We start from the raw sequence: 11,504 nt of genomic DNA on the forward strand, positions 1-11,504 counted from the left end.
AGAATTCCTCTAATGAAAAAACTAGCTTGCCTGCCATATTGTCTCCAGATGAAGTTCCACTGACAAGCCCTGCCCATTTAGGGAGTTTCCCTCAGCCCTTCAGTGCCTTGCTCGTAAATATGAACCTTCACCCAGTATCATCAGACCTTTACAGAAAATTTATAATGTGAAAGAGACCAAAATAAACACATAGAGAAAAATGAATTCAGACAAAGAGTTGTAGTAAAAGGAACAGAAAAAAAAAAAAAAACCCTTCAATTAAGGGACTAATATCCTTGGGTAAGGCTGCAACCGTGAAATAAGGACAGTTTGCTAAAAAGAAAAGTCAAAATTTGCTCTTAGAAATTAAATATTATAGCAGAAATCCAAAAGTTAAAAGAGACATCGGACTCCCTACATGGAGCCTGCTTCTCCCTCGGCCTATGTCTCTGCCTATCTCTCTCTCTCTGTCTCATGAATAAATGTTATAAGAGAGGGATAAGAGAATGAGGGAATCATTCTAGAAGACTGCACTATTCAGATACTCGGAAAAAGTGAACGGAGTGATTGGCGGGTAGAAAATAAGGAATTAATGCAGAAAAACTTCCCAGAGCTGAAGGATAGGAATGTTCTAGAATGAAAAGAGCTCAGTAAATATATAGTAAATGAACAGGAAAGCTCTCACATCAAGACCTAATGTAATGAAATATTGGAAGGCCAAAGATAAAAGACTTTATTTTTTTTTATAAATTAATTTTTATTGGTGTTCAATTTACCAACATACAGAATAACACCCAGTGCTCATCCCGTCAAGTGTCCCCCTCAGTGCCCGTCACCCATTCACCCCCACCCCCCGCCCTCCTCCCCCTCCACCACCCCTAGTTCATTTCCCAGAGTTAGAAGTCTTTATGTTTTGTCTCCCTTTCTGATATTTCTCACACATTTCTTCTCCCTTCCCTTATATTCCCTTTCACTATTATTCATATTCCCCAAATGAATGAGAACATACACTGTTTGTCCTTCTCCGGTTACTGTGGCCAAGTTCAAAAAGGGTGTTGCCTGAGTTCTCCTCTGGGATTTTGATGGAATCTTGTCTCACATTTAGATCTTTCATCTATTTTGAGTTTATCTTTGTGTATGGTGCAAGAGAGTGGTCCAGTTTCATTCTTCTGCATGTGGATGTCCAATTTTCCCAGCACCATTTATTGAAGAGACTGTCTTTCTTCCAGTGGATCGTCTTTCCTCCTTTATCGTATATTAGTTGACCATAAAGTTCAGGGTCCACTTCTGGGTTCTCTGTTCTGTTCCATTGATCTATATGTCTGTTTTTGTGCCAGTACCACACTGTCTTGATGAACACAGCTTTGTAGTACAACCTGAAATCTGGCATTGTGATGCCCCCAGATATGGTTTTCTTTTTTAAAATTCCCCTGGCTGTTTGGGGTCTTTTCTGATTCCACACAAATCTTAAAATAATTTGTTCTAAGTCTCTGAAGAAAGTCCATGGTATTTTGATAGGGATTGCATTATACGTGTAAATTGCCCTGGGTAACATTGACATTTTCACAATATTAATTCTGCCAATCCATGAGCATGGAATATTTTTCCATCTCTTTGTGTCTTCCTCAATTTCTTTCAGAAGTGTTCTATAGTTTTTAGGGTATATTTTGAGAACCATTTGAATGGTAAATGGTTCTCCAACCTTTTATTTTCAGGTTGTAGGTGTCCTTCTGTCTAAAATGAGTCTCTTGTAGACAGCAAATAGATGGGTCCTGCTTTTTTATCCAGTCTGAAACCCTGCGCCTTTTGATGGGGTCATTAAGCCCATTCACGTTCAGAGTTACTATTGACAGATATGAGTTTAGTGTCATCATGATATCTATTTAGTCCTTGTTTTTGTGGATTGTTCCACTGAACTTCTTAAAGGGGAATTTTAAGAGTCCCCCTTAAAATTTCTTGCAGAGCTGGTTTGGAGGTCACATATTCTTTCAGTTCCTGCCTGTCTTGGAAGCTCTTTATCTCTCCTTCCATTTTGAATGAGAGCCTTGCTGGATAAAGTATTCTTGGTTGCATGTTCTTCTCATTTAGGACCCTGAATATATCCTGCCAGCCCTTTCTGGCCTGCCAGGTCTCTGTGGAGAGGTCTGCTGTTACCCTAATATTCCTCCCCATGAAAGTCAGGGACTTCTTGTCTCTTGCTGCTTTAAGGATCTTCTCTTTATCTTTGGAATTTGCAAGCTTCACTATTAAATGTCGAGGTGTTGAACGGTTTTTATTGATTTTAGGGGGGGATCTCTCTATTTCCTGGATCTGAATGCCTGTTTCCCTTCCCAGATTGGGAAAGTTTTCAGCTAGGATTTGTTCAAATACATATTCTGGCCCTCTGTCCCTTTCGGCGCCCTCGGGAACCCCAATTAAACGTAGGTTTTTCTTCCTTAGACTGTCATTTATTTGCCTTAATCTGTCTTCATGGTCCTTTAATTGTTTGTCTCTTTTTTCCTCAGTTTCCCTCTTTGCCATTAACTTGTCTTCTATGTCACTCACTCGTTCTTCCACCTCGTTAACCCTCGTCGTTAGGACTTCTAGTTTGGATTGCATCTCATTCAATTGATTTTTAATTTCTGCCTGATTGGATCTAAATTCTGCAGTCATGAAGTCTCGTGAGTCCTTAATGCTTTTTTCTAGAGCCACCAGTACTGTAATAGTGCTTCTGAATTGGCTTTCTGACATTGAAGTGTAATCCAGATTTTGTAACTCTGTGGGAGAGAGGGCTGTTTCTGATTCTTTCTTTTGAGGTGAGGTTTTCCTTCTAGTCATTTTGCTCAGTGCAGAGTGGCCAAAAACAAGTTGTATTGGAACACGGGGGAGTATCACTGGTCCGTCCAGCTGGTCTTCTGGGGGAGGGGCCTGTTGTGCTGATTTTCAGGTGTTAGCACTTGGGGGAGCTGCTCTGCCCCTGCCTGCTGCGGGCTCAGCGGGGGTTGTTTACCCCGTCAGGCCCCAGGAGGAACAGCCGCAGTGGCTATGGCAACTCTGGAAGCCTGGATTCAGCCTCCGCAGGAACTACGGGGCTCGGGGCTCTCGGTTCTCCGTCCGCAGGGCCTGGAGGCTCCGGGGCGGGGCCGCTGATCTGCTCAGCTCGGGGCAGGAGCGTCCTTGCTGTCCTGGGCCCTCCCGGCCTCTGCCTGTCCCGGGGGAGGCCGGATCCTGGGCTGTGTCCCGGCGCCCTGTGCTCCGGGGCCTGCGCTGTTGGATTCGCGCTCCCGCCCTGCAGCTCCCTCCCTGGAGCCGCTCCGAGCCCTCCGAGCTGCTCCGGTCCCCCGTGCGCTGCAGCCCTTAGGGAGCTCGGAGCACTCTCCTGCGCTCGCAGGTGTCTGTTAGTGTCCCAGGGAGCCCGAGGGCATCCCCGCTCTCCTGGGTCCTGCTCTAACTCCCTGCGAGCCCCTTTCCGCCCGCCCGGGAAGGTTGGTGCAGCTCCTGCTTCTCCGGACGGGACGGGGCTCTCCTGTCCTGGGGACACTCGCCCCGGCCCTAGCCCGGCTCCTCGCGGGGCCCCTCCCCCTCGGAGGCCTTTTGTTTCTTTATTTCTTTTTCCCCGTCTTCCTACCTTGATAGAAGCGCGAACTCTTCTCACTGTAGCATTCCAGCTGGTCTCTCTTTACATCTCAGGCCGAATTCGTAGATTTTCAGGATGGTTTGAAGGTTATCTAGGTAATTTGGTGGGGACAGGCGATTTGGGGACCCTGCTCTTCCGCCATCTTGCCCCTCCTTCCAGATAAAAGACTTTAAATGCTTCTGGAGAAAAGAAAAAACAGATCATTTACAGAAACTCCAGAATTCAGATGCCATCGTACTTCTCATTAACAGTTCTGGAAGCTGGGAGACAGTGGATCAGTACCTGTGTCATAGCAAGGAAAAAAAATTTCAACTCCATTACATTCTTCTCTGAACTGTGTCAGTTAAGTGTGAATATAGGCTAAAGATATTTTCAGACAAGTCTCAAAATGTCTTAAAAATGTGACCTCTCACATCTTTGGAATCATTTCAGCTAACATTTCTTTTGTGCTCTCTGTGTGCTTCCCTTTAGCACTTTAGAGGAACAATATGAGGTTGATGGTATAATTTCTTTTGTCTTATAAGTGGAGAAACTGAGCCATGGAGAAGTTAGTTCCCAAGGTTACACTGCTAGGAAGTGGTGGAATTAGGATTTGAACCCGAGTAATCCTAACTCTACTATATTGTATTGCCTATACTTGAGGATGTGCTCTGCCACAGTGAGTGAGGGAAACCAAAAAGGTCCAGCAAACAAGATCCAGCACAGGAGTGGATCAAAAGGAGGTGCCAGGTTGGAGGGGAAGGGAGGCTCTAGGATAGTAGCAGTACAGAGAGATCTGTCCTGGAATTCATTTGTTCTAGGTCAGAACATGTAGAGGGCTCCAGGAGAAAAATGGAACAGATCTATGACCTGTTATGTTCAGTCATATTGAGAGGAGTCTACTGGTGGAGAGTAAATTGGTAGTATCTACATAAGCAAAAAGATGGGGAACAATACGAAAGGAAATATCATAATGTGCGGCTCTGCTACGAGTAATTGTGTAGACAGTATACAGTAAATCCTGCGTGTTGCATTCACTAGGAATTGTGATTGGGGAGGATAAGGAAAAGTGTTTAGGTATGTGTGCGCCTGTGAGGGGCCAGCGGGTGTGGTGTAAGAGGATTAAGCCTCCGCTTTCACAGTAGGAAGTCAGTACAGACTATTTTGAGACAAAAATAATCAAGCTCTGTCAATATTTAGAAAGATGGCAGTAAATAGAAGAAACAGATTTAAAGTGGTTGCCTCTGGGGGTAGTGGAATTTAGGGATTGGAAAGGGTGAGGCAGAAGAATATTATTTAAGTAATAATATAGGTAACTTTAAAAAACATGTATACACGAAACATGGCATTATTTTTCTATCTCAGCCCATAACCTGTGTGTCGGCAATCTTTGATGGTTCTACATTCAAAGTAAATCTGTGATCTGGTCCCTTCTCACCACTATTGCTGATGCCATGTGAGCTCAGCCACCAGCCTCTCTTACCTGGATTACTGCAGGTCTCCTGCCTGGACTCTGAGCTCTTATTCTTGCTCTTTACTTAAAAATAAAATTTTGGGCAGCCCGGGTGGCTCAGTGGTTTAGCGCCACCTTCAGCCCAGAGCGTGATCCTGGAGACCCGGGATCGAGTCCCACATCCGGCTCCCTGTATGGAGCCTGCTTCTCCCTCTGCCTGTGTCTCTGCCTCTCTCTCTCTCTCATAAAAATAAATAAATAAATACATACATACATACATACATAAATACATAAATCTTTAAAAAAGTAATAAAAATAAAATCTTAAAAAAAAAATCTCTACACCCAACATGGGGCTTGAACTTACAACCCAGGATGAAGAGTTGAATGCTCTTCTGATTGGGCCAGCCAGGTGCCCCATATCCTTGCCCCTCTTCAGTATCTTCACAGCATCAGAGCAATGCAGTTAAAATATGAATCAGAGGGATCCCTGGGTGCAGCGGTTTGGCGCCTACCTTTGGCTCAGGGCGCGATCCTGGAGACCCGGGATCGAATCCCATATCGGGCTCCCGGTGCATGGAGCCTGCTTCTCCCTCTGCCTATGTCTCTGCCTCTCTCTCTTTCATTCTGTGACTATCATAAATAAATAAATTTTAAAAAAGATCTAAATCATCTTTAAAAAAAATATGAATCAGATTATGATGCTCTCTTGCTTAGAGGTCTGCAATGGTTTCCTTTTACTTGGAGTAAAAGCCAAAATGCCCTTCTGGCCACTCCCCATATCCACACACCCCTTCCCTGCTGTATTTTTCTCCATAGCATTTATCATCTAACATTAGGTATTAAAGATACTCATTTTTCTTGTCTGTGTTCCCTCAGAATATAATCTCAATGAGTGTGAGAATTTTTTCTTTGTATTTCCTGTATTTTTAGCCTAGAACAGTACTTGGCACACTGTAGCCTCTGAATAAAGACTTCTTAAATAAATGTATTGCTTTCATGGAAATAAAAATTATGTTGAAAGGTAGCACCAGTTTTTAAGAAGCTATTTGCAATAAGCTAAGCTAAGCAAGTTCATTGTTTTACTGGTTTAAGCATCCTCAAGCAGTTTAAAACTGAAATCCCGAGGGATCTAATTGAAACGATTGGTATCCATTTGGAAAATAACCATATGCTGTCCTGACATTTCACCCCTTGAAAAATTGGTGCTGTGTACTATCAATCCTTTCTGCAAAAATGTATCATATAATGTTTTATGGTAACTATTTATGACTCAGGACTTGAATTTCACAACCTTTTGGCAGCTAAGATTTCAGACAGGATACTGGTATTTATTTTTAAATCCTAGAATCTGCTTAGTGAGGTTAAGTAAGCATCACAGATATCTCCTATAAGGAGCCGATAGCCAGGATTCCATTTCTTACAGGAAAAACTACGTCCAGCAGTCTGGACACTGGCTTGCCTTGTATGTGCTCGGGATCATTCTTGCCCTGTGTCGGTGGCTAAGGCTGCCCGCGTTTCCTTGGGGTGCTCTCTCTCAGCCCTCTCCCTTCTCACCTGTTGATTTGGAAAATTTAAGGTGCCACATTCATGCTATCACGTATATTTCCAGGGCTACAGATTACAGTCCTGTGTATAGATGATTAGAATTCACACCGGGAGAAGCTGGACTGTGAGAGGGAAGGGTCTTCATTCTGAACCAAGGACCTGATCAGCACAGGGGACGCCACATGAATGAAGAGCAAGGCAGGCAAATGATCTTTCTTGGCACTGCGTGCAGAGGTCATCTGGGAAGTCAGTTGAAACGTAACCTTCCTCCACATACCTAGTTCTTAAGTAGCATGATGTGGATGCTCTTTGAATCTTTGAAAAACTTGAAGTAAAATGTTTGAAAATCATGATTCTCAAGATGTTGAATATGTTAGATTCTAGTTCAGTATATATTTGAAGGGATTTTTATTTGTGTTGTCTAGTTACTACTGTGGCACCGAAGAGATTTTGCAGGGACTTTTTGTTGTCGTCGTTCTTGTTTTAAGAGCAGATGATATTTCATTGTATCATTTTGAGGAAAGATAATGAATCCTGGGAGAATCTTAATTAAGCAGGCAGTGTGCTGTGTACATTTTCATATTCAGTATCCGATACTCTGACCATAGTCAGCCTTTGGCTTGTGATAGGATTTCATTCTTCTTGTTACTGTGATAATTAGCTGGGTGACTTCAGTTTTTCCGTACCCAAGGTGAGAAACCTTAAAATAGTTTGTGCCAAATACTGCCTTGTGGGTCATTAAAATTAAGTGCCGCTATTCTTGGTGATGGTGATTTATATATAGATTGCAGTAAAGCATTGGGTAGAGCATCATCTTGTTTTGTTTACTGGTAGAAAAAAAAAGAGTTAATAGGCACAGCTCTTCCTGGAATTGTTCTGGAGAGATCTGTAGTGACGTGTTGCAGGTTTCTAGTTATGTCCCTCTCCTGTTGGTGAATTTGGATAATGACTTAGGGGTATGTTTGCTCAGTGGTGGATGAGAAAGCGCAGAGAGATAACTAAAAACTAAATGCCAACTAAGGATGTTGGAAGCTCACAGACTCCGAAGGATGAGCTGAAAGAGACCGAGTGAATTCTAATAGTGACAGTTCTTGTCAGCAGTTTAAAAAGTCACTACAAAGTTATAGATGGGTCAAGAACCGGCCAAACTGCAGAAGAGATAAAAAGCACTTGAAATTTGTGAGACCCAAATACATGTGTGATGTAGTTGCCTGAAAAGAACCAGAGTGTGGTAACGGATGCCAGAGGTACAGGACAGAGACAGCATAGGAGTCTGTCCACTGAGCTCTGAAGGATTAGCCGGGTGAGGTTTGCGATGCTGGATTATGTCCTTATGATTATATTAGAATGTTTTTTATCATGTATTATTTTGTAATACAAAAGAATACATGTAATATGTAAGTTATGAGATAAAAAAAAATCTATCTAAAGGCCTTACTCCCAGCTTAAGAACTAGGACATGCTGAAGATCATTGACAGTTTTCCTCCTCTACCCCAGAAATTCTGAATTTGTCATTGCTTTGCTTTTTCAAAAGTAATTTTACCATGCTAGGTTATTTATAAGCCATATATTTTGTTTTAAATTGTTTTTCAGTTTTATTAAAATGACATACTTACGTAGCCCTTGCCACTTTATTTTTTTACATTCAACGTTGTTTCTGAGATTTATGCACATCATTTATTCTCGTCCAGAATCCCTCATCAACAGAATTCCCCCATAGATCAGGGTGGATGATTTGCGTGGTTAATTCTTGAGAGGATGGTACATACATAGCACTTGCTAGATACATAGCTACTGTCTGGGTACCTAGCGTGGGTGTGTTAGCTGGGCCGTTTGGGCTCAACTCTCTACTGGAACCTGCTGGAGTTCTAGTTAATTCATTTTTATTGCTGTAAAACTTTCCATTTGTGAGCATACTAAAGCTTATTCATATATTCCCTCAGAACATTTGGGTTGTTGCCAGAACTTTTGTTATTGTTGGGGACGGTTTTGCTCTGTGCTCAGTGTATCCTGGGTGCACGTGAACAGACCCTTCTCTCCATGTGCGTCTATGTGAGTGGTGTCACTGGGGCTGCTGCATTTCAGGGGGGACATGGGCAAACCAGCATACAGATGGGCACTTCAGGACAGTGCAGCCATATCATAACCAGTCTTTGCTTTTCTTGTTTTCTTAGGGATTGAAGAGGTTAATGACCATTTGCCAGAAGCACTTTCCTACAGATCCATCAAAATGTGTGGAGTACAATGCACTGTGATATCTGTGTGTGGTGTCTAAGTAACAAGAAACTGCAGTGGACGTGGTACCGACTTCAGGAATCACCAGCAAGAGCGAGGGAAGAACAGTGCAGCCTCCTGTGGTTCCGTTCTCCCCATGCTACTCTCTCAGTTATAAGAAATGGTGTTGGCTCTCCTGTCACCTCTGGCTGCAAACTGATTTTTGTGTCATTTACTATAAATAGGCAAGAAATTAAGTTCTAAAGACTTCTCCTCGAATTTAAATGTGTAGACAACTGTCACAGAAGGGGGTCTAACGTGACCTCTTCCCTCTAGACCTGAGAGTTGGCAGTTAGATGATTAAAAAGGAACATTTAAGGATGGACTTAATTTTTTCTGTAAAATATGATAATTTTCACATTGTCTTTTATGTAGCATTTATAAAAAGTATTTTTATATATTTCAACAAAAATATGGAACCATTTAATGAAACTTTATAGTCCTTAAACGTTGCTGAACTTTTGCCATCTTGCAATAGAATTGGAATGTAAATGTTATTACTGTTAACTCAAGTGTTGTTTTTCTTGCATTTCAAGGCTTGCTTTTACCTTCTAAGGAGTGTAAATTTTAGTATCTGTCACCTCTTGGGACAGAAAGAATTAACAGGAAATTGAAGTTCAAAAAAGATGGTATGTTATGTCAATAGAAGTTTAAGTTAAGGAACCCCAATGCATCGAGGTTCAAGGTGAGATAGTGGATTGTCAAGCTAGCCAAGGACAGGGACGTTGTGATGCCACTGGTTCTTCCCTGACCAGGACTGCCTGCGAGTCTCCCCGTTGCCTGGCCTGTGCTGACTGCTCCTCCAGACTCAACGCCGCTGGGCAGAGGAGCAAGGTGCCAGGACTCTGGTCACTGCCCAAGACAGTAGGTCATGGGTCTGAGTTGGCACAGACAAGGACTTCTGAATTGCACACAGTGTCCTCCCCAGATACTGGTGATGAATTGCTGCACTCTGCAAGCTGAGAGGACTCAGTTAATAGAGGAAGGTGGGTGAATGGAGTGGACCTGCCCAGGTGAAGTGGGGTGTCGGACAGCAGTAAGGGGGGACTCCTGAGTCGGCACTGCCGAGCTGGAGATTTCCACTCTCCCCCCATGAGTGCATGACCCTGGGTGTCACCTACCCCATCTCAGCCTCATTTGCCCCATCTCCAAGTGGTCTTGAGGAACTGGAGTGTATACCTCAGCGTGCTGTTGTGGTGTTCAAGTCAAATAAAATGCTTACCACACCGCCTGGCAGTTAAGAGCTCAGTGAATATTGATCCTTGTGTCCTTGTTGCTAGAGTGTTGTCACAGTAGTGTTCCTGAACCCCGTGCTGAGGGGCAGTGTGTGTTCATGTCAGGGTAACACCAACAACAGGGTGCTGGCAGCAACAGCCGTTACTAAGCAGGGACTGTTTTGTGCCGACTGCCCCACTTGCAGCCAGTTTAGAGTTGAAAAGGTGAGAGGACGTAGTAGGAGCTAGAGTCAGCTGGGTCGTAGGTGGGGGTAGCTTCACACAGATTCACCATCCCCTACTGTGGCCCCTTTGGGGAGGGCTTGAAAGCCTCTTGCAGTTGGTCACTTGTGTATGGCTGTGCCGATCGGATCATTTCTGCTGGGTGTTTGCACAGGGTGGCCGAAGCCCACCCTCCTGAACTGAATCAGGCTCACTCCCTACCCGCCTTCACACTTTGGAAACCATTTCTTTTTTTCTTTATCCTTTTTAATTTATTCACAAGACACACAGAGAGAGGCAGAGACACAGGCAGAGTGAGAAGCAGGCTCCATGCAGGGAGCCCGATGTGGGACGCGATCCTGGGACTCCGGGATCACACCCTGGGCCGAAGGCAGTCGCTCAACCATTGAGCCACCCAGGCGCCCCTGGAAACCATTTTTTATGATTAAATTAGGGCTTAGGAGAACTTACTCCAGAGCAAATGAGAGATAGACTTTCATAAGACAGGATGATAGTCTAGACTCGAGTTATGTAGTCTTGTGTTGGACTGGTTGATACATAGCGTTGAATGAATACTCCCCAAATTGCTTTGTTCACAGACCGCAGCCTGGCAGTCCATTGATTTCGTGTCATCTTCCATTTGCTGTTAAATAACGCTCCACATAAAGAAGAAACGATCATGTGACACCTGTGCCTTCCAGAATGGATCTGTATGGATAGAACGTTTGGCGGGGTGGGTGGGGTGGGACGGTAACATTCCACAGTCTGTCAATGTCAACCATTTGGGGCTTGGGTAAATGGGAGCAGGTTCTTAGAAAAGTTTTCCGTTTCCCTGAAATTAAAGGTCTTCTGGTAACTATGAATATGCATGTGGCTAAATTGAAGAGTGACCTCTCGTGTTCTCCAAATCATGAAAATTTTAGTTCAGCAGATACTGCATGCTTGTGTTTTTTAGTTTTAGTTCTATTAATGGTTTTAGCTATTTTTAAAATAATAAAAGCATCCTTTAAAAATCACTCAGAGCCCTAAAGTAAACATTCTTCCCTTTCTGCTTTACTGCCAGCCGAGACTCCTGTCCAAGGGAGTTCTGTCTTTCTGGATTCAAATATAATGCAGTGCTGGTTTTCTCTCAGAGGTGATGCTGCATTTCCTGGGAGTGCTCTTGCCAACTGCAGAGACCAAGCAGCATATTTTAGCATTACAGCACAGAGTCTGTAAC

The 11,504-nt window shown here is 43.5% G+C and overlaps 1 protein-coding gene across 5 annotated transcripts in view; it reads left to right on the plus strand.

The window, feature by feature from the left end:
- The window catches only part of PRPF18 (pre-mRNA processing factor 18), a 57,838-nt gene extending 46,537 nt beyond the window's left edge, over nucleotides 1-11,301 (plus strand). For 4 of the 5 annotated variants that reach the window (XM_055331826.1, XM_055331827.1, XM_055331828.1 and 1 more), the window contains one exon: nucleotides 8,750-11,301. In XM_055331826.1, coding sequence (XP_055187801.1) covers nucleotides 8,750-8,830 — 81 coding nt within the window. In that variant the 3' untranslated portion in view covers nucleotides 8,831-11,301. The remainder of the gene's footprint in view (nucleotides 1-8,749) is intronic. The other variant, XR_008665270.1, reaches the window with a different exon arrangement.
- Nucleotides 11,302-11,504: the final 203 nt, after the last annotated feature.

The sequence above is a fragment of the Nyctereutes procyonoides genome, unplaced genomic scaffold (genome assembly GCF_905146905.1).
Source record: "Nyctereutes procyonoides isolate TBG_1078 unplaced genomic scaffold, NYPRO_anot_genome, whole genome shotgun sequence".
Taxonomy (NCBI): domain Eukaryota; kingdom Metazoa; phylum Chordata; class Mammalia; order Carnivora; family Canidae; genus Nyctereutes; species Nyctereutes procyonoides.